This window comes from Pogoniulus pusillus, chromosome 27 (assembly GCF_015220805.1).
Source record: "Pogoniulus pusillus isolate bPogPus1 chromosome 27, bPogPus1.pri, whole genome shotgun sequence".
NCBI classification, from domain to species: domain Eukaryota; kingdom Metazoa; phylum Chordata; class Aves; order Piciformes; family Lybiidae; genus Pogoniulus; species Pogoniulus pusillus.
Window position 1 is genome coordinate 415,861 of NC_087290.1, and position 22,500 is coordinate 438,360.

General features: G+C 57.7%; 1 protein-coding gene across 3 annotated transcripts in view; it reads left to right on the plus strand.

Annotated features, from left to right (window-relative positions):
• The window catches only part of CAMKK1 (calcium/calmodulin dependent protein kinase kinase 1), a 101,199-nt gene that overhangs the window by 55,937 nt on the left and 22,762 nt on the right, over positions 1-22,500 (plus strand). For all 3 annotated transcript variants that reach the window (XM_064166728.1, XM_064166726.1, XM_064166727.1), the window contains exons 5-12: positions 4,238-4,289; positions 4,853-4,986; positions 5,838-5,874; positions 8,735-8,756; positions 11,265-11,353; positions 16,549-16,748; positions 18,668-18,721; positions 21,757-21,830. In XM_064166728.1, the coding sequence (XP_064022798.1) occupies positions 4,238-4,289; positions 4,853-4,986; positions 5,838-5,874; positions 8,735-8,756; positions 11,265-11,353; positions 16,549-16,748; positions 18,668-18,721; positions 21,757-21,830 (662 nt within the window). The remainder of the gene's footprint in view (positions 1-4,237; positions 4,290-4,852; positions 4,987-5,837; positions 5,875-8,734; positions 8,757-11,264; positions 11,354-16,548; positions 16,749-18,667; positions 18,722-21,756; positions 21,831-22,500) is intronic.

A 22,500-nucleotide genomic window follows, 5' to 3' on the forward strand; every position in this document is an offset into this window, starting at 1 on the left:
CCTCCCCGCTGTAGGAGGCCTTCTCATGCACCACACTGTCTGGTCATGAGGTGTGGGCTGCAAGCCTTGGCCTTTAAATCCTGTGCTGAGCTGAAGCCAGAGTAGGAGGGGTTTGAATTCAAGACAGCTGCTTAAAAAATCATCAAATCATAGGACAGAGTCAGCTGGAAAAGGCCTCGGAGGTCCTCCAGTCCAACACCAACCCAGCACCACCATGGGCACCAAACCATGTCGCCAGGTGCCATAGGCAGATGGCTCTGGAACACCTCCAGGGGTGCTCTGGGCAGCATGTGCCTGTCCCTGACCACTCCTGAAGCAAAGAAAATTTTCCTCCTCTCCAACCTAACCCTCCCCTGGTGCAACTTGAGGCCATTTCCTCTCCTCCCGTCACTCGTTCCTAGGGAGCAGAGCCCAACCCCCACCTGGCTCCAGCCTCCTCTCAGGGAGCTGCACAGAGCAATGAGCTCTGCCCTGAGCCTCCTCTTCTCCAGGCTCACTACTCCCAGCTCCCTCAGCTGCTCCTCCCCAGCCCTGTTCTCCAGACCCTTCTCCAGCTTTGTTGCCCTTCTCCAATTGTCCTTCTGGATGAAGGCTCCTTCTCTATCCCTCCCTTATCAGAGGCAGGTGAATCCTGACCATCCCAGTTGGGATTCCTGCCACATCTTTGCTGATGTCCCTGTTCTTGTCCTGTGTCACGTTTGGTTCAGGCTGAGAGCAGGATCTGGGCATCTGGAAAGAGGAAAGCTGCTGGCTCTGCTCTGCTGCAGGCTGGACCAGCTGGAGAGCAGTCCCAGTGCTGTGTGTGCTGCCAGCCTGGGGAGATTCAGGTAGAAGCAGTTGGGTTGGGTGACAGCTGACAAGGGCTGGGAGTGACAGGATGAGGGACAGTGGCTCTGAGTTGGGAGAGGGAAGAGTGAGACTGGAGAGGAAGAAATACTTGAGAGTGAGAGTAGTGAGGCATTGGCACAGGCTGCCAGAGAGGCTGTGGAGACCCTCTCCCAGGAGGTGTTCAAGGCCAGGCCTTGAGCAACCTGTGCTGGTGGGAGGTATCCCTGCCCCTGGCAGGGGGTTGGGACTGGATGAGCTTTGAGGTCCATTCCAACCCAACCCAGTCTGTGGTTCTCTGAAGCAAAGCATGCAGGCTGGGTGTGATGGTGCTATGCCCTGTGCCCAGCAGTGCCAGCAGGCAGGCTGGGTGTGACGGTGCTGTGCCCAGCAGTGCCAGCAGGCAGGCTGGGTGTGATGGTGCTATGCCCTGTGCCCAGCAGTGCCAGCAGGCAGGCTGGGTGTGACGGTGCTGTGCCCAGCAGTGCCAGCAGGCAGGCTGGGTGTGATGGTGCTATGCCCTGTGCCCAGCAGTGCCAGCAGGCAGGCTGGGTGTGACGGTGCTGTGCCCAGCAGTGCCAGCAGGCAGGCTGGGTGTGACGGTGCTATGCCCTGTGCCCAGCAGTGCCAGCAGGCAGGCTGGGTGTGACGGTGCTGTGCCCAGCAGTGCCAGCAGGCAGGCTGGGTGTGATGGTGCTGGGCCCTGTGTCCAGCAGTGCCAGCAGGCAGGCTGGGTGTGACGGTGCTGTGCCCAGCAGTGCCAGCAGGCAGGCTGGGTGTGACGGTGCTATGCCCTGTGCCCAGCAGTGCCAGCAGGCAGGCTGGGTGTGACGGTGCTGTGCCCAGCAGTGCCAGCAGGCAGGCTGGGTGTGATGGTGCTGTGCCCTGTGTCCAGCAGTGCCAGCAGGCAGGCTGGGTGTGACGGTGCTGTGCCCAGCAGTGCCAGCAGGCAGGCTGGGTGTGATGGTGCTGTGCCCTGTGTCCAGCAGTGCCAGCAGGCAGGCTGGGTGTGACGGTGCTGTGCCCAGCAGTGCCAGCAGGCAGGCTGGGTGTGATGGTGCTGTGCCCCGTGTCCAGCAGTGCCAGCAGGCAGGCTGGGTGTGATGGTGCTATGCCCTGTGCCCAGCAGTGCCAGCAGGCAGGCTGGGTGTGACGGTGCTATGCCCTGTGCCCAGCAGTGCCAGCAGGCAGGCTGGGTGTGACGGTGCTGTGCCCAGCAGTGCCAGCAGGCAGGCTGGGTGTGATGGTGCTGTGCCCTGTGTCCAGCAGTGCCAGCAGGCAGGCTGGGTGTGACGGTGCTGTGCCCAGCAGTGCCAGCAGGCAGGCTGGGTGTGACGGTGCTATGCCCCGTGCCCAGCAGTGCCAGCAGGCAGGCTGGGTGTGACGGTGCTGTGCCCCGAGCCCAGCAGTGCCAGCAGGCAGGCTGGGTGTGACGGTGCTGTGCCCCGTGCCCAGCAGTGCCAGCAGGCAGGCTGGGTGTGACGGTGCTGTGCCCCGTGCCCAGCAGTGCCAGCAGGCAGGCTGGGTGTGACGGTGCTGTGCCCCGTGCCCAGCAGTGCCAGCAGGCAGGCTGGGTGTGACGGTGCTGTGCCCCGTGCCCAGCAGTGCCAGCAGGCAGGCTGGGTGTGACGGTGCTGTGCCCCGTGCCCAGCAGTGCCAGCAGGCAGGCTGGGTGTGACGGTGCTGTGCCCCGTGCCCAGCAGTGCCAGCAGGCAGGCTGGGTGTGACGGTGCTTTGCCCCGTGCCCAGCAGTGCCAGCAGGCAGGCTGGGTGTGACAGTGCTGTGCCCAGCAGTGCCAGCAGGCAGGCTGGGTGTGATGGTGCTGTGCCCTGTGCCCAGCAGTGCCAGCAGGCAGGCTGCTTGCAGCCAGCTGTGGCCGCTTTGGAGAAGTTCTTGCCCAAAGACACTGAATCTCCTCACACCTGGGATCTCCTTTCCCTCTGCCATCCTCACCAGGCAGCTGCCCTGTGTCTCTCAGCTGTGAGGTGGCTCAGAGAGCAGTGAACATCCCCAGCGGAGGCACATCAGAGGAGAGCACTCAGCTCCCCCTGCAAGTGCCTGACTGGAGGCTGCAGTCAGGTGGGGCCAACCTCCTCCCCCAGGCACCAAGAGATAGAATGAGAGGAAAGGGCCCAAGGGTGCCCCGGGGGAGGTTCAGGTTGGTCGTCTGGAAAAATGCCTTCAGGGCAGGGGTCGTTAGGCACCGGGCACTGGCCCAGGGCCGCGGTGGAGCCCCCAGCTCTGGAGGGGAGGGGTTTAGAAGCCCTCTGAGCAGCTGCTAGCTGTGTGCAGGAGGTGTTGGGCTGCGGGTGCCCGGGAGGGCTTTCCCAGGCAGGCAGTTGTGTGATTCTGTGGCCATGCCAGGCCCCACGGCAGTGCCTGGGTGCTCAGAAGCACAGTATGTGCAAGGCCATGGGTGGGGGAGGGCTCCTGCAGGCTCCCTCCTTTCCTGGGAAGCCCTCGGCACTGCACTGCACTGCACTGCACTGGCTGCTAGCAGCAGGGCTTTGTCCCCACACTGTGCTCTGTCCCCACACCTGCATCACAACAACCCCAGGAACACTCCTGGCTTGGGGCAGAGTGCCTGGTAAGATGCCCTGGGGAAAAGGACCTGGGGATGTACGTTGATAGGGGCTGAAGATGAGCCAGGCTGTGCACAGGTGGCCAAGAAGGCTACCAGCATCCTGGCATGGATGGTGGCAATGGTGTGGCCAGCAGGAGGAGGGCAGGGATTGTGTCCCTGGACTCAGCACTGCTGAGGCTGCATCTCAAATCCTGGGTTCAGTTCTAGGCCTCTCACTCCCAGAAGGACACTGAGGGGCTGGAGCAGGCCCAGAGAAGGGCAACAAAGCTGGGGAAGGGTCTGGAGAGCAGGGCTGGGGAGGAGCAGCTGAGGGAGCTGGGGGTGTGCAGCCTGGAGAAGAGGAGGCTCAGGGCAGAGCTCATTGCTGTCTGCAGCTCCCTGAGAAGAGGCTGCAGCCAGGTGGGAGTTGGGCTCTTCTGCCAGGCAACAAGTGACAGGGTGAGAGGAAACTGCCTCAGGTTGGCCCAGGGCAAGTTCAGGTTGGACATGAGGAACAATTTCCTCCCCAGAAGTGTCGTCAAGGCCTGTCGCAGGCTGCCCAGGGCAGTGGTGGAGTCCCCATTCCTGAAGGGGTTTCAGAGCTGTGGAGCTGTGATGTGGAGGAGGTGTGGAGGTGGAGGTGGTCCATGGGTTAGTTCACCTGCAGTGCCTGCAGCAGACACAGCCTGGGGCAGTGTCTGTGTGGCTCTCTTGTGGCTACCACTAACCAGAAGCCTTCTCTAGGTCAAGGAACAGGCCTGAGCCATTTGTTGATGTCCTGCATGCTCCTGGGCCACAGCAGGAACATTTGGCTCCTGTTCTAACTCTGCTTTTCCTTCTTCCTGCAGGCTATGAAAGTCCTCTCCAAGAAGAAGCTGTTGAAGCAGTATGGATTCCCACGTGGGTATCTGGCTTCTTGTCCTCAGCCAGAAACCTCATCTGCAGGGACTGTGCTGGTGGGAGGTGTCCCTGCCCGTGGCAGAGGGCTTGGAACTGGATGAGCTTTGAGATCCTTCCAGCCCTGACAATCCTGTGATCCTGTGGCTGCAGAGCTTGGCTGCATTTGCAAGCTGCCTTGGGGGCTGGGGGTGGAAGGGCAGCAACAGCCCCAGGGAAATTCAGCACACTTGGGAATTAGGTTCCTGGCTTTGCTCCTCTGAGTCTCTTTGAAGTGCTGACTGCTCCCCAGCTGCACAGCCTAATGAAGTGCTGGAGGCTGAGCTAGGCAGACCTCTCCTCCCAGGAGCTCTTCTGCCCTCACAGGTAGCACCTGGCTCCTGTGGCAGAGCTGTGGGACTGGGCAGCAAACCATGCTGGGGGGAGCTGGTGTGAATGGGGCTTGGAAATTCCTTCTGGGTGGAGATAGTGGTGCTTTGGGATGGTGCCAGAGAGCTGGAGGTGTTCTGCAGGGGGTCAGTGACTGGCATGCTGGGCACTGCTGAGCGAGTTTGTCACACTTGCAGGTCGGCCTCCGCCCAGGGGGTCAAAAGCATCCTCGGGAGAGCAGCCCAAACCCATGGCCCCGCTGGACAGAGTCTACCAGGAAATAGCCATCTTAAAGAAACTGGACCATGTCAACATTGTGAAGCTGATAGAGGTGAGCTGCTCCTGCACCCTCAGTCTGGCTTGTGCTGCAGCAAAGGCTGCTGCCTGAGCCAAAGAGTTGTTCAGAAACTGAGGCTGCTGGTCTCAAGCAAGGCCATCCCAACAGGTCAGGCTGTGTGGGGCTCTGAGCAGCCTGCTCTAGTTGCCTGCTAGGGGTGGGACTGGATGGGGTCTCAAGGTCCCTTCCCACCTGAAACAGCTGTGGCTGTTTGAACCACATGTGGCAGACTGAGGTACTTACCCTGGGCTTTGAGCTGGTGCCAGCCATAGAATGGGTTGGGTTAGAAGGGACCTTAAAGCTCATCCAGTTCCAATGCCCTGCCGTGGACAGGGACACCTCCCACCAGCACAAGTTGCTCAAAGCCTCATCCAGCCTGGTCTTGAACACACATGGGGAGGGGACAGCCACAGTCTCCCTGGCAGCCTGTGCCAGTGTCTCCCCACACTTACTGTACAAAATTTCCTCCTAATGCCCAGCCTAAGAAGGCAGCTGACAGTGCTGGTAGGAGCAGCAGCAAGCTTTGACTAGTGGCACTGCTGTGCAGACAAGCCTGGGAAGGTGCCCACATGCAAGGCCTTGGTGCCAGTGTCAGCACTGGCTGAGGCCAGCAGGTTTTCCCTGGCGGTTGTTTCTCCAAATGCCATCAGCAGCCCAGGTTTGCCTAGCAGGACAGCCTGTGTCCTTCCAAGCCCCTCTCTGCAAGCACCTCCAAAGGTGACCCCAGGTGGTTCTCATTGCTCTGCAGCTCAGCACAGCCTACAGGCAGCAGTAAAATGTTGCTTGATTCCAGAACTCTTCTTTGTCATACTGTTTTCTCCTTGTCTCTCTGTTACCACCTACAGGTTCTCGATGATCCTGCAGAGGACAACCTCTACTTGGGTACGAGTCAAGTGTGTTAACAGAACCGGCTGGGCTTAGCCCTAGGGTGCAGGCAGCATGGACCAGTGCTCGGGGTTGGTGCCTGGGGAGACACTTGTACCAGCTTCAGCAGACTCCTTTCCTCTGAAGAGCTAAACTCCTCTGAGGGCAGTTGGAAGGGCCCCTTGCAGCAGGGCAGGGCAGCTTTGTGTCCTAGTACAGCTGTGCACATCTGACCATGGGGACACTGCATCGGCAGTGGCTTTGCCTGCCCCTGTGTATGTCCGTGCCAGTCCTAGAGCCAGGACATAAGGGAAGGACACAGAACAATTTCTTGCCCTCCTGCTATGAGGTTGGTCTCTCCAGACTCCTCCTGCAGGCTGTGGGCAGTGACTCTGGAAAGCAGCCTTGTCTCAGGACATTCCTTCTGAGCTCTGCAGGGACACTGCCCACCCTGCTGAGCCTCGGCACCTCCTGAGACAGCAGCACTCTCGCTGCTGCCCTCTGAGCCATGGGGGCCTCAGGTGGGAGGTCACAGCTGAGCAATTCCCACTCATTTTGTCTGCCCCAAACCTTGGAGGTGCCACCCACAGCTAACTCACATCTGGGCCAAACCTGGAGACACTGGCCTGGGAGGCACCAAGGTGGCCTCAGAGCTGTGCCAGAGCAGGCAATGACGGACCCTGTTACAACTCTGCTTCCCCATGAGGTTTCCTGATCAGACAGACTCAAAAGCTGCTCCTCCTGAAACGATTATGGGATGTTTCTGAGGCCACCTATGCAGATGAAGCAAGGGAAGCTCTCTGCCTTTGCACAGCCACTTCTCCCTTCTGGCTGCAGCCCCAGTGACACTCTGGCAGCAGCGGCAGATGCACCTGTGCTGGGGAGAGCAGCTGAGGTCACTGCTTAAAGGTCTGAACCCCTGGTATGGAGAGGAAGAGAGAGTAGATAGCAAGGTCTTGGTGAGTGAAACTAAATCTCTTAGGGAAAAACAGGAGGGGAGAAGGAGATGAGGAGGAGGGCAGAGGAGAGAAGGAAGAGACAGAGGAGGAGAATGAGAATGAAGAGAAGGAAATAAAGAGAAGGAGATGAGGAGAGTAGAGGAGGAGGAAAAGACAGAGGAGGAGAATGAGAATGAAGAGAAGGAAATAAAGGGAAGAGCACCAAGCCAAACTCTCCCTGAGGAGCAAGACAATAGTCCCAGAAATGGTAGCAATGGCAGCAGGACAGGTGGCAAATCTCTTGGTGCCACTGGAGGTCCTGGTGAGGTTGCACTGGTCCCTGGGCAGTGAGCAGTGGCTGTGTCCATGCTCTCCATGCCTCCTCACCACTTGGCTCTGCCTGGGATCCCTTCAGCAACGCAGGCAAATCCAGCTCCTGCCTCTGCACTTCCCTTGGCAGCAAGTGGAAGCTATGGGGTGCTCAGTGCTGCTCAGGATTGAGCCTTCTGCAAGTGGGTGTCCTCCCTCCTGCTGCTGATCCACCTGATGACAACTGCCCCTTCTACTTCCAAAAATGCCCCTCCTCCAAAGCAGCACTAGTGAAAGTGAGCTTGCTCTTTGCTGGCACTCTGTGAGCACTCTGCTGCTCCCTGCTCTTTGGGAACTGAGCAGCCTGCAGTGCCCAGGGTGGGTGAATAATGAAATGCTGCCACAAGCTGCAGCTCCTTCAGCCTGGAGAGCAAGAGGAGGCCACGTGGGCTGGCTTGGGCTGGTTGTACCTTCAGCTGGTCTGTAAGCAGGGCTGCTCTGGGGAGACTGCTCTGCTCAGGGGTCTTGGGAAGTGCAATTCATGAGGAAAGAACTGTCCTAGAAGGAGCTAAATGCAGATCCTTCTGCCTGCAGAACAGGATCAGGAAATCACAGTGCCACTAACCCCCTCACCAGAGACACAATCTCATGAGCTCTGCAGCCCCCAGCTCACAACAGATCCTCTCCAGCTGCTCCTGACAGGGAGGGTTCACCTCTGGCAGCCATGTAGCAGCTGATGGGTACAGGGGAAAGAGATGATCACAGAATGGTGAGGGCTGGAAAGGACCTCCAGAAAGTATTGAGTGCAACCCCCCTGCCAGGGGGGGTCACACAGGAACACACCCAGGTGGGTTTGGGAGCTTTCCAGAGAAGGACACTCCACAACCTCTCTGGGCAGCCTGCTCCAGGCCTCCAGCACCCTCACACCAAAGTTTCTCTTCATGTTGAGGTGGAACCTCCTGGCTTCCAGTTTGCGTCCACTACTCTCCATCCTGTCAGTGGGCACCACTGGCAAGAGCCAGGTCTCTTCTTACCCTACACCCTTTAGCTCTTGCTGAGCATTGCTCAGATGCCTTCTGGGGCTGCTCTTCTGCAGGCTCTGATCCCCAGTGCTCTCAGCCTTTGCTCCTCAGAGCTGCTCCAGGCCCTGTACCATCCTCATAGCATCCCCTGGACTCTCTCCAGCAGTTCCCTGTCCCTGTTGAACTGGGAAGCCCAGAACTGGAGGCAGTACTCCATGTGTGTTCTCACCAGGGCAAAGCAGAGGGGCAGGAGAACCTCCTTTGTGCCCTCACAGCATCTCACTCCCCAGCAGCAGTGCAGCAGCAGCAGTGCAGCAGCAGCATCCCAGCGAGCAGGCTGAGGCAGACAGAGCTCACAGCACTGAGGGTGACACTGGCAGCCACAGAAACCTGCCTGAGAAATTCCACTGTCTCCCAGCCTGGGGCTGGCAAGAGGTAGAGGTATTTGTCTTGGTGAGGATGCTTTTTGCATCCTCTGGTGCCTGTGATGGGGAGGGAAGAGAAATAAAAGGATTTTGCAGGTGTAGGAAGGGAGGTAGCTTTGTAGGGGCTGAAAAGCTAACAAATCCTCTTGGGAGTCATTCATGGTTTGATTTCCTTTTCTTGCAGTGTTTGACCTCCTGAGGAAAGGGTAAGTAGCCCTGCTGGGATACATTTGTGTTGTTGATCTACCTAGGTGAGATGGAGCTTGGAGATTCACCCAGGGGCAAGCTGCTGCCTGCAGGCAGGCACAGAGGGGAGCCTGGAACCACCTGGTGACTGATGGGCTGGGAGAGCATGGTCACATCACAGCATGGAGTGGGCTGGCTTGTAAGGGACATCAAAGATCATCCTGTTCAGACCCCTCCTGCCATGGGCCCCTGCAGGGAGGGAGCAGCCACAGCCTCTCTGGGGAACCTGTGCCAGTGTCTCCCCACCCTCGCTCAGGCATTTCTTCCTCCTCTCCATTCTCAATCTCTCCCACCTCAGAATCATTGTCCCTCGTCCTGGGACTCCCAACCCTTGCCAAAAGTCCCTCCCCAGCTGAGGGAGACTTCAGAGGTGCTGCCTGTTCTGGTGCTAGGCTTTGATCTGGGCGACAAACTGGTTACCAGTGCCCCTGGGAGGTGAGATTGTACCAGGAACACTCTGCTGGGGAACAGCCACATCCTGGCTTCTGTCAGGAAGGGAATGGGGCTGGATCAACCTTTTCCTGTCACCTGCTGCCTTAGCTTGCCCTTGGCTCCACGCCGTGGTGGGAGGCTGCTTGGGTGGCACGTTGTCCGTGGCAGGTGTGATGAGGTGGAGGGAATCTCCTTGATGCTTTTTGCAGCTCTGCAGAGCCACTGTGAGGTCAGGAGAGCTGTGCCCAGGATGGAGGCGACTCTCAAAGGGCTTATTTTTTTCTCTGGCTCCATGAACAAGCCTCTTGCAGGCTGCCAGCTGGTTGCTGGTGAGAGGCTCCCCAGTCTCCCTGGTGACCAAGTTGCTGAGTGTCCTGTAAGAGAGGGGGAAGAAAAGGAAAGCTGCAGCAACCGGCTGTGGCCCGGGAACCTGCAGCCCATCTGCTTCCAGCAGAAGGCAATTAGAGCCTGTTAGGGGCTTTGCCAGTCCTGCTGTTCCAGTTGTTTCTCCCTGGTTTCAGCAGCAGGAGTGTGTGGAGACGCAAGGAAGGCAGTGGCAGGAAAATGCCAGTGGAAGCTGAAGGTGGTCCAGGAGACAGGCAGGAGAGGAGAGCAGGGGATATGCAGGAAGGGTTTGCTGCTCCTGCCTGCTGAGGGCAAATGCAGAGCCTGGCATTGGTGATGGCCTTGCAAGGGCAGTGTCTCAGGAGCACTTGAATCCAGCTGGAGGCACTGGGAGTATGTCCAAGTGCAAGGTCAAGCTGCTGAGCACCAGCAGGATTGACCCCCAGGAAGTCCTTAGCCTCTCATCTGCTGGGAGCAGGAAGATGCTGCCCTGCTCCTGCAGCAGCACAGGCACCAAAGGAGTTGCAGAGGACTCTGTGACTGCGGCGCTGGCGCAGCAGAGGAGCTGAGCAGTCGACCTTGGCCGTTCCGGGCTGCGCGGAGGAGTGGTGCATGAGCTAAAGAGGTGTTCAGAGCAGTCTGCACAAGGCACTGGGAATGTCCCCAGGTAAGCCTGGAGCCAGTGGTTCCTGTCTGGATTCTGCCTGGATTTAGGCCAGCTGCATGCTGGTGCTGCTTCAGGACTGAGAGCCCCAGCAGGCACAACATCCAGTGCCCAGCAAGGGCCACTCTGTCCCCACTGCTGCCTGGTACCTCCTGCTGGTGCTCACAACATGAGCCAGGCCAAGTTTTATTCCTGTGCTGCACGTCCCAGCAGCAGCTAACCCTGCTGTGCCCAGGGCCCTGTGGCTCACACCGCCTCAGGGACTGTGCCAAGCTACCCATCAGCCATGTCCAGCAGGTCTGGAGGTTCTCCTCCCCCTCTGCTCTGGTCACACCACCCCTGGAATACTGTGTCCAGAGAGACAGGGATCTGCTGGACAGAGTCCAGTGGAGGCTATGAGGATGATGAGAGGACTGAAACATCTCTGCTGTGAAGAAAGGCTGAGAGCCCTGCCGCTGTTTAATCTGGAGAGGAGAAGGCTGAGAGGGGACCTGAGCAATGTCTGTGGATATCTGAGGGGTGGGTGTCAGGATGCAGGTGCCAGGCTCTTGTGGTGGTGCCCAGTGGCAGGACAAGAACAACAGGCACAAGCTGGAAGCCAGGAGGTTCCACCTCAACATGAGGAGAAAGTTGTTTGGTGTGAGGGTGCTGGAGGCCTGGAGCAGGCTGCCCAGAGAGGCTGTGGAGTGTCCTTCTCTGGAGACTTTCAAGACCCACCTGGATGTGTTTCTGAGTAGCCTGCCCTGGGTGAGCCTGCTCTGGCAGGCTTGGACTCGATAATCTTTGGGGGTCCCTGACAGCTGCTGCTGCTCTGTGGCTCTGTGAGCAGCAACAGCTGGGGCTGAGCTCACTAGCAGGTGTCTCTGGGTCCAGCAGTGCTGGCTGCAGCCCTGTCCTGTGCCACAGCACTCAGAACCTCCGGAGAGCTTGGCTTTCAGAGCTGGGCCGTGGTGCTGGAGCAGCTCTTCCAGCAGGGAGCAGTACTGCCATCCTGCACTGTGCTCGGTCACTCTCCCTCTGCCCCCAGGCCTGTGATGGAGGTGCCCTGCGAGCAGCCCTTCGGCGAGGAGCAGGCTCGGCTCTACTTCCGAGACATCGTCCTGGGCATCGAGTACTGTGAGTACTGCTGCAGGGCAGCAGCTGTGCTGGGCACCTGCCTGGGTCTCCTGGCTCTCACCTGGGCAAGGGTCCTCTCCGATGGCTTGTGATGGGGTTTGCTGGTGGTAGTGGTGACCCTGCCCACCTTAGACGCCCCTCGGGCAGTGTCACAGATGCCAGTCAGCAGGCAGCTGCAGAAGAAAAGAGCTTCAGGGACAATGGAATAGCAAGATGCAGGCAGGGCTGCTAGAGCAGGGTTTGGGTGCTGGGGGGGATCCACCTCTGCCTGCTGCTGCTCCCCAGCAGCTGTCTGAGTAGGTGAGCCCTTGGCGTGGCTCCTGTTCCATCCTCATCACTCCTCCAGCTGCTTGTCCACCTTGCCCCTGAGGTTATGGCTGTGCTGCCTGAGGTAGCTGTGCTGTGCCATGCTGCCAGGGGCTGATCCAGCTCAGCCTGGTGACCTTCTATAAACCTGACTTGTTTTGGCAGTGCAAGTGCAACAGGGATGCTTGAGCAAGTGCAAGTGCAACTGAGCAGTGCCAAGCCTGAAAGGTCAGAGCTGTGCCAAGCAGAGCCCTCTCACCCTCCCTGCTTAGCCCAAGGTGAGATTTTTTCCAGCTGTTTCAACCTCAGGAAGCAAATCCCTGCCTCTGACACAGAGGGAGTTGTTCAGAAGCGCTTTCCAGACGCCAGCGTGGAGCTGCATCAGGCTCACAGCACCACAGATGGGCAAGGCTTGGAGGGCACCTCTGGAGATCATCCAGTCCAAACCCTGCCAGAGCAGGGGCACCCAGGGCAGGGCACCCAGAAACACACCCAGGTGGGTCTTGAAAGTCTCTAAAGAAGGAGACTCCACAGCCTCTCTGGGTAGCCTGCTCCAGGACCTTACCTTGCCCCAGTTTGCAGCCATGGCATCCAGTGTGGTGGCAGGCTTGGAGCTGTCTGGATGGCAGAACAGCACCAGGAAGTCCCTTGGCCTTAAACTCTATGCATGGAGTGGTTTGGGTGGAAGAGACCTTTCCAGGCCAACCTGCAGCCCAACCTGCAGCCCAACCTGCAGCCAGCAGAGACAGCCCCAACTGGAGCAGGTTGCTCACAGCCCTAAACAACCTGACCTGCACTGGTGCCAGCCATGGGGCAGCTCCCACCTCTGAGGGCAGCCTGGGCCAGGCTCTCCCCACCCTCAGTGTAAAAAATCACATATTGTTCTCCACTCTGAATCTCCATCTTTGAGTCCAAACCATCCCCCTTGGCCTGGCACAACAGCCCCTGAGGAAAAGCCTGTCTATGGGTCCCTTTCAGCACTGCAAGGCCACCAGAAGGTCTCCTGGAGCCTTCTCTGCTCCAGGCTGCACACCCCCAACTCTCAGCCTTTCTTCTTTCTGTCTCTGAAATCAAAAGTGACAGAGGAAGTTGGTCCTTTCCCAGTGTTTGCTCATACCCTGAGTGCTCAGGATCCTTCTCTGAGGTTGTCTCTCCACCATCAGCCTTTGGCAGGTGTTTCTGAAGTGCCTGCACTCTGGCCCCAGGCCAGGCACAGTCTGGACTTTCAGACCTCATTGCTCTTGGTTTTGAGCACCCTGAGGCTTTAGGGTTTGACCAAGCCCAGCTTCAGCTGTGCCTGGCCAAGATTTGTAAGCCCAGCTGTGATGCACAAGTAACACAGGCACCTTCACCTGTCAGACCTGCCTGGGTGCTGGGGTGGATGTTAGACTTTAGCAACCAGCTGTGGCCAGTGTGATCTGAGAGCTTTGTCTGGAGGTGGTCTGCAAGTCCAAGGCCTTGTTCTTCAGCTGCAAACAGGCTTGAAAAGCTGTCACCTTCCCACAGCAGTGAAGGACAGGTCCAGTGACACCCGAAGGTGTGGAGTGCTGCAGTCATAGTTTCCCCAAGGGCTCTGCAGTAGCTCACAGCATTCCGTGTTGTGAGTCAGTGCTGGCAGCACAGCCAGTGCAAAGCACATGGCAGCAGCGAAGAGCAAACTCTGTTCTGCTCTGCTCTGCTCTGCCCCTGCCTGCAGTGCTGCGGCCAGGTCTGGAGCCCCCAGCACAAGGACTTGGAACTGCTGGAGGGAGTCCAGGGGAGGCCACAAAGATGCTCAGAGGACTGGAGAACCTCTGCTACGGGGACAGGCTGGGAGAACTGAGGCTGGAGAAGAGAAGGCTCCAGGAAGACCTTAGAGCTGCCTTCCAGTACCTGAAGGGGCTCCAAGAGAGATGGGGAGGGACTTTTGACAAAGGCTGGGAGTGACAGCACAAAGGACTCTGAGCTGGAAGAAGCTGGATTTAGATGAGACATTAGGAAGGATTTCTTCCCCATGAGGGTGGTGAGGCACTGGAACAGGTTGCCCAGAGAAGCTGGTGGCATTCAGAAGCAGGTTGCATAGCCCCTGAGCAACCTGTGCTGGTGAAAGGTGTCCCTGCCCAGGGCAGGGGATTGGAACTAGAGAGGTTGTGTGGAGAGCTTCCAACCCGCCCTGGGCATTGTGACCTGGGCAAGCTGCTGTGGGTGCCCTGCTTGAGCAGAGGGTTGGACTGGGTGATTCCCAGAGGTCCTTTTCCAACCTCACTGTACTGAAGTTCTGGGAGAGTGCTTTTGGCTGCTGATCTCCAGATCAGCTCTTCAGCATGTCAAGGGCAACATCTCCCAGCATTGCTGCAAACTCAGGAGAGGTCCTTGCAGAAAAAGCCTCTGCAGATGTGACTTGCCCTGCCCAGCCACGGGCTGCTGGAAAGCTGCCCTGAAAGGAGCAGAAAAGTTACTTCCCTGAAGTTTGTTGTTTCTTGGTGCTGAAGCAGAGGCTGTGCTGCTGCTGAGGGCAGGCTGTCTTGGTGCAGAGTATTGACCAGGTTTGTAAAGCAGGAAAGGCTTTGACCATCATTTTCCACTACCCAGTTGCCTACTTGGAGATAGAAGTGCCCCTGGGGAGGTTCCAGGTGCAAGAGGGAAATGTGGAAATGGTGCCTGGGGCCAGGGCAGGAGGGAGCTAAAGGAATCCTCTTCCCCTGGAAAGGGCACTACAGACTTGGAGGATTTTCTCTCCAGTGAGGTCTACTGGGTACTCTGTAGCTCTGCTTTTGGGTCATTTCATGGCCTGAGAGCTGTTTCTCTGACTCCTAAAGGTGTTCTTCAGGCTGCTGAGAAGTCAGCCACTGCCTGCAGCTGCTGCCTGCCTCAGTGCCCCAGACGTGTCCTTGCTGACTGCACTGCTGCTCCTCACAGCTGCTCAGCACAGGCCCTTGCTGCTGTGATGTCTCCAGGCCATCTTGGCCTCCAAGCTCTTTCACAGAGTGGGTTGGGCTGCAAGGGACCTCAAAGCTCAGTTCCAATCCCCTGCCTTGGGCAGGGACACCTCCACCAGCACAGGCTGCTCAAGGCCTTGAACAGCTGCAGGGAGGGGGCAGCTGTTGGCAAGGCCTGTGCAAGGCAGAGGCTCTTCCACTGCAGCTGCAGCAGCACCTCAGCAGCTGTCCTCATGGCACCAGGACACAGCCAGAGCCTTTGCCACAGCCTCCTGGGGAAAGGGTGCAGGATGCAGGAGAGGCTGCACTCTGCAGGGCAGTGTGGCAGAGGTGTGACCATGGCTCCAGCCAGTGTGGCTGACAGCTGTGTGCAGTGCTGGATGCTGAGGTGGTGCAGAACAAGCTGAAGCTCTTTGTCACCCAGAAGCACAGCTGGAGAGACTTCGCCAGTGCTGAGGCTGCACCTCAAGTACTGGGAGCACTTCAGGGCCCTCATTCCCAGAAGGACATTGAGGGGCTGGAGCAGCTCCAGAGAAGGGCAACAAAGCTGGGGAAGGGTCTGGAGAGCAGGGCTGGGGAGGAGCAGCTGAGGGAGCTGGGGGTGTGCAGCCTGGAGAAGAGAAGGCTCAGGGCAGAGCTCATTGCTGTCTGCAGCTCCCTGAGAGGAGGCTGCAGCCAGGTGGGGGATGGGCTCTGCTCCCTAGGAACAAGTGACAGCAGGAGAGGCAATGGCCTGAAATTGTGCCAGGGGAGATTAGGTTGGAAATGAGGAAAATGTCTTTACTGCAAGAGTGGTCAGGGATTGGCACAGGCTGCCCACAGAGATGGTGGAATCCTCATGCCTGGAGGTGTTCCAGAACCATGCGGCCGTGGCACTTGGGGACAGGGTTTGGTGGCCACAGTGGTGCTGGGTTGGTGTTTGGACTCAGTGATCTCAGAGGGATTTTCCAACCCAAACAGTTCTATTCTGCTGTGGCAGTGCTGGCACCACCCAGCTGGTGATTGCTGCATGGTCAGAGGCAGCTTTGGGGCTGGTAGCAGCCACTGCTTCCTGGGCTGTTGGCTGGACCTGGTGCTCAGCTGCTGGTTGCCTGAATATCTCCTCTGGGCCTGTTCTATTCTGCCTTTGGTTGTGCTCCTTGTGGTTACCTTTCCAGCAGTGCAGTTTCAAAACAGACAAATGAGAAGAGAGCCTCTTCTGGATCACAGAATCAGCCAGGTTGGAAGAGAGCTCCAAGCTCATCCAGCCCAACCTAGCACCCAGCCCTGCCCAACCAACCAGACCATGGCACTAAGTGACCCAGCCAGCCTTGGCTTCAACACCTCCAGCCACAGCCACTCCACCACCTCCCTGGGCAGCCCATTCCAATGCCAATCACTCTCTGTGCCTCCTAACATCCAGCCTAGACCTGCCCTGGCACAGCTTCAGGCTGTGTCCCCTTGTTCTGTTGCTGGCTGCCTGGCAGCAGAGCCCAACCCCACCTGGCTACAGCCTCCCTGCAGGCAGCTGCAGGCAGCAATGAGCTCTGCCCTGAGCCTTCTCTGCTGCAGGCTACATCCCCCCAGCTCCCTCAGCCTCTCCTCACAGGGCTGTGCTCCAGGCTTTCAGCTCCATGATCAGGTCATTCACCATCATCTGGTCCAATGAGGCCAAGGAGATCTGCAGGGTTTGGGTGGTGTCCTTCTCAGACAGCTCAGCTAGGTCCTGCTGGTTGGGTAGTCTGGGGTCCCTGGCTGTCCTTTGCACCATCCCTATTGGCAGATGTGTAGTTGAGTGTGGGAGTGTCCAGTGGGGCCCTGGAAAGGAGTGGCTCAAGGACCTGGAACTTCTGCTGCCTTCTAACGCACTGCCGTGACACCACTGAGAGAGGTCTCCAAGCTGGCACCTTTGCTGCCGCCGCCCTGGGCAGGTTCCTTCCCCCTGGGGTGCAGCCTGCCCCGGCAGACAGGCTGCTGTGTGTTCTTTCCTAGTGCACTACCAGAAGATCATCCACAGGGACATCAAACCTTCCAACCTGCTGCTGGGGGACGACGGGCACGTCAAGATCGCCGACTTCGGCGTCAGCAATCAGTTCGAGGGCAGCGATGCCCAGCTCTCCAGCACGGCAGGCACCCCAGCCTTCATGGCACCAGAGGCAATCTCACACACTGGCAAAAGCTTCAGTGGAAAGGTGGGATCCTTGCTCACAGCTGAGGCCTCCTGGGACCCCCCCCGGCATGGCATGAAGGGCAGCAGCTCCCCTGCATGCTTTGTTATTGCCCACCCAGCAGGGATGGGTAGCTCTGGGGTGAGGAAGTGAGACTGAAGCTCTGGCTCTGTGCAGGCAAAACTCACCCTGGCTTCTGTGTGCAGCAGGCAGACAGACTGCTGGGGATCTCTGCCCAGCTCAGGCCTTCTTTCCCCCCAAAAAGAAAGGGAAAACTCTTTGATTCCCTTCCAGAACAGTCAAGAGCCACAGGGTGTGCAGGACACCGAGGTCATATCTTGATGCCCTAAAGGCAAGGGGCACTGGGAGGGGCTGAGAAGGCATCGCACAATTGTGTGGGTTGGAACAGACCTTTAAGCTCATCCAGTCCAGCCACAAGCCCAACACTGCCAGGACAGCACTGAACCATGGCCCTCAGCACCACATCTGCATGGCTTTGAAACCTCTCCATCGATGGGGACTCCACCACTGCCCTGGGCAGCCTGCGACAGGCCTTGACGACACTTCTGGGGAGGAAATTGTTCCTCATGTCCAACCTGAACTTGCCCTGGGCCAACCTGAGGCCATTTCCTCTTGTCCCCTCACTTTTCACTAGGGAGCAAAGCCCAGCTCCCACCTGGCTGCAGCCTCCTCTCAGGGAGCTGCAGAGAGCAATGAGCTTTGCCTTCAGCCTCCTCCAGGCTGCACACCCCCAGCTCCCTCAGCTGCTCCTCCCCAGCCCTGCTCTCCAGACCCTTCCCCAGCTTTGTTGCCCTTCTCTGGGCCTGCTCCAGCCCCTCAGTGTCCTTCTGGGAGTGAGAGGCCTAGAACTGAACCCAGGATTTGAGATGCAGCCTCAGCAGTGCTGAGTCCAGGGGCACAATCCCTGCCCTCCTTCTGCTGGCCACACCATTGCCACCATCCATGCCAGGATGCTGGTAGCCTTCTTGGCCACCTGTGCACAGCCTGGCTCATCTTCAGCCCCTATCAACGTACATCCCCAGGTCCTTTTCCCCAGGGCATCTTTCCAGGCACTCTGCCCCAAGCCAGGAGTGTTCCTGGGGTTGTTGTGATGCAGGTGTGGGGACAGAGCACAGTGTGGGGTTTTTCCTGGAAGGTGACTTCTGGGGCTCAGCTTCTCTGTGATGTTCAGCCCTGAGTGGTGTCATCTGTAAGAAACATGTTACTGTTTGCTGTGCTCCACAGCAAGGACAAACACAGCAGCATCTGCATCTGGCCCAGCACAGTCCTGCTTCCCTGGCATGCTGCAGGTGCTTCCAGGAGCCCAGCGAGAGAGAGGCTGCACAGCAAGGGAGAGAATGTGCCATGGAGACAAACAGTGTTCTGTAGGGCTGGGGAGAGACAGCTCCTGCAGACCATCCAGGGCTGGAGCAGGCCCAGAGAAGGGCAATGAAGATAGGCAAGGGTCTGGAGAGCAGGGCTGGGGAGGAACAGCTGAGGGAGCTGGGGGTGTTCAACCTGGAGAAGAGGAGGCTGAGGGCAGAGCTCATTGCTCTGTGCAGCTCCCTGAGAGGAGGCTGCAGCCAGGTGGGGGTTGGGCTCTGCTCCCTTGTCTCAGTGGATAAAAGGAGAGGTAATGACCTGAAATTGTGCCAGGGGAGGGTTAGGTTGGAGATTAGGGAAAATGTCTTTGCTGCAGGAGTGGTGAGGGACTGGCACAGGCTGCCCAGGGTGCAGGTGGTGGAGTCCCCATGCCTGGAGGTGTTTCAGAGCCATGTGGCCATGGCACCTGGGGAGAGGGTTTAGTGGGCATGGTGGGGTTGGGTTGCTGGTTGGACCGGATGGTCTTGGAGGTCTTTGCCAAGCCAAACAGTTCCATGATTGTCTGATCCTGTCACTCCTTTGCAGCATCTCCTTCACTCCCTGCCCCTGCTCTCTTTCAGGCTCTGGACGTGTGGGCCATGGGGATCACCCTGTACTGCTTTGTTTATGGCAAGGTAAGGAGGCTTGCACTCTGGCTGCCCCATGGCTTCTGCCTCATTCCTTGCCAAATAAGAGCAAATATTAGCAGCCAAACCTGCCTGCTGCAAGTTCCTGTGTGCCCAAACAGAAGGGGCTGGCACTGGCATCTGTGGGTTCCTGTGGATTCCAGAACTGGCTCCTGTCCTCAGAGCAGCTGTTTGTGCTGCACACCCAGAGCAGCAGTGGCAGCACCAGGGGCAGCTCACCCAGCCTGGAAGTCTGTCTCACAGCTACCCTGGCCTGGGAGAGGTGAGCTGCCAGAAACTGGAAACTGCTTCTGAGGCACTGGCACAGATTGCCCAGGGAGGCTGTGTCCAAGGCCAGGTTGGATGAGGCCTTGGGCAGATTGGGCTGCTGGAGGTGTCCCTGCACATGGCAGGGGATTGGAGCTGGATGAGCTTTGAGGTCCCTTCCAGCCCAAGTCACTGTATGGCTCTGTGAGCCGTTAGGGCAGCCCATGGCCCAGCAGGGCTCTTTCTCCACGCCCTGTGTGCACACCTCAGGGGACTGGAGGCTCGCAGCCAGTGCTGCCCCTCGCACACCTGCCAAAGCAGTGTGTGGCAGCTCACAGCTCAGGGCAGCTCCTGAGGAAGCACTTGGGTGACTCCTGGGCTGGGGTTCATGCCCATAGCCCCAGCACTGGTGGCTACCCTCTGTGTATGGACTGCACACATATCCACATCAGTCCTTTGGGAAGGAGCTGCCTCTGCTCCCAGGTGGGCTCCCTGGGCACAGATCCCTCCTGTCCATTTGTTTTAGAGGCAAGGCAGGCACAGCCTGGAGAGAGGCACAGGGCTGAGACAGACTGCCACAGCTGAGCTGGGCCAGATGGAGCCCACTGCAGCAGAGGCAGCTCTGCAGAAATGCCTCACAGCATCACAGAGTTGTCCTGGTTGGAAAGACCTCCAAGACCTTCAACCCAGCACCACCATGGCCACACAGTTCACCTCCAGGGATGGGGACTCTACCACCTCCCTGGGCAGCCTGTGCCAATCCCTGACCACCCTTTCACCTTATTGCCTTCTGCAAACTCCATGTCTCATGGTGGCTGTGCCCTCCCCTGTGGGCAGAGCCCCTTGTCCAGCCCATGCTGCCCCAGGCACTCAGCACAGCAGGTGCCTGCAGCCTGTGGGTGCAGGAGTGTGACCTGAGCCTGCTCTCCAGGCATGGAGCACTGCAGGTCCTGCCACACAGGCAGAAGGCTCAGAGGCAAGAAGTGACTGGGGGAGATGGCAGAGGCAGAACTAACTCCAGGGTTGAAAATACCCTGACCTGTGTCTATAATGATGTCTTCTTTGGGCCAGATCCTCAAGTGAAGGCTGTAGCCTTTATTTTATACTCTGCTGCAACCTCCCAGTGCTGTTTCTTCCCTCTGTGGCAAGCACTGGAAAAAACGAAGAGGGACTCTAAAGCCCAGCAGCAGGATGTGTTTGCCTGCTCCGTGTGACCCTGCACACAGTGCTGTACCTTTGTACCTCCTTTGGATTTGATTATATCATCTGCCCAAGCAGGCTGAGATAGGCTCCACCGGCAGCCCCCAGCCCATGCCTGCTCCTGCAGTTTTGATGCAGATCTGCTGCTGCATCCTCCACTGCATTTGCCACAGCTCAGCTGCCCACCCCCAGTGCTGCCTACCTGCCCAGCTGGGGAGAGCCAGAGCTCAGCTAGAGATGCCCCCAGTATAAAATGTGCTGAGGGAAATAGGCTTTGTCTGCAGCAATCTGGATGGAAGGTGTCTGAACAGCAGAAGTCTGCTCTGGGAAGACCTCATCTGCAGTGCTGAGCCCAGCTCTGGGGTCCGCAGCACAAGATGGACATGGTCCTCCTGGAGAGGGTCCAGAGGAGGCCGCGAAGGTGAACAGAGGCTGGAGACCCTCTGCTATGGGGACTGGCTGAGGGAACTGAAACTGGAGAAGAGAGAAGAAGAGAAGAGGAAGAGGAAGAGGAAGAGTGTGATGGTTTGGGGGTTACCCCACCCCCCACACTTTTGAATTTGCCCCAGCTAACTCAGACAGACCCTGGGAATATAGATGAAGCAATTTATTTACAGCTAGCAAAATTTACAAGCAGCTATTTACAATATATACAGTTATATACAATTATATACAGAAATATACAAAGGATAAACAATACAAAAGCACAACTCCCCTCCCAGAAACCTGAGTCCCCAGGAGGGGCTCTCAAACCACCCCAACACCTCCCCCCGGCCCTCTCAACCTTACCCCAGTTCTCAGGAAGAAAAGAGGTGCAGCCAAGAGGTTAGGGAGCAGGGTTAGTAGGAGCAAGGTTACTGAGGTGTGACCAGGTCTAAGGCAAAAGCAAGAGTAAGAAACAAAAATGGAGAAAAAGTCTTTCTTCTTCCCAGAGTTCTCAGCGAGACTGTGAGAGAAGTTGACATCAATTGTTTTCATTTCACTGCCCGTCATCTAGTTCTGTTACCAAAACATTCTAGCTTGCTTCAAACTAGCACAGAGAGGAAGAGGAAGAGGAAGAGGAAGAGGAAGAGAAGAGAAGAGAAGAGAAGAGAAGAGAAGAGAAGAGAAGAGAAGAGAAGAGAAGAGAAGAGAAGAGAAGAGAAGAGAAGAGAAGAGAAGAGAAGAGAAGAGAAGAGAAGGACCTGAAGGGGTTCCAGGAGCAGTGGGGAGGGAGTGCAGTCTGTGCAGACATGGCTCCAAGTGATGCCTCTCACCAAGAGACCTCCAAGTGGTGCTGCAAGCTTCTGGCAGGGTCTCTGCCAGGTGCAAGTGGAGCAGAAGAAAGGACTATGAGCAGCTGATGGTCACTTGGTAGGCTGGGTGGAGGAGGATATCCCAACCCAGATCCCTCCACTGACCTCCTGCATTTATCTTGTTCTAAGGATCGAATCAGTTTGTTGTGTTTGGAGGTGTTCTTTGTTTCCGGCTCTGTGCCAGCCAGAGAGTGCAAACAAGGAGTGTCTGCTCTGTGAATGATGGAGCCTCAGCACTGCCAGCACCTCTGACAACTGGAAACTCTTCTGTTTGCTTTGCAGTGCCCTTTTATAGATGAATATATTCTGGGTCTTCATAACAGGATCAAGAACAAGCCTGTGGAGTTCCCAGAAGAGTAAGTAGACATTGCTCAGCTACTGGAGAATAAAGTTCAGCTGCCAGTGTTGTTCCTGGGTGCTGGCAGGGTCACCAAGGAGGCACAGGCAAGGGCAGCTGAGGTGTTTTGGGGCTGCTGCACACAAGATTCGTCCAGATCACAGAAAGCCAGGTTGGAAGGGACCCCAAGGACCATCTGATCCAACCTTTCTAGGTCACAGTGGAGTTGAGGTGAGCTGGTCCAGCACCGTGTTGAGCTCAGTCTTAAAGGTGTCCAATGCAGGGCAGCAATGATGACGTTCCAGAGCTGACCTGATGGATCAGGTCCAGAGGAGGGCCACAAAGATGATCAGAAGACTGGAGCACCTTTGCCATAGGGGCCCTCTGAGAGAGCTGAGGCTGTTCAGCCGAGAGAAAAGAAGGCCCCAGGGACACCTTAGAGCAGCCTGGAGGGAACCCACAGGCAGGCTGGGCAGGGACTGTTCCCAAGGGCCTGCAGTGACAGGCTGAGGGCAGTGGTTTGGAACTGGAGCAGGGCAGAGTTAGGTTGGACACCAGGAGGAAGTTCTGCACAGTGAGGGTGGGGAGAGACTGGCACAGGCTGCCCAGGAAGGGGGTGGAGGCCTCATCCCTGCAGACATTCAGGATGTGGCCCTGGGCAGCCTGATGCAGTTGGAGGTGTCCCTGCT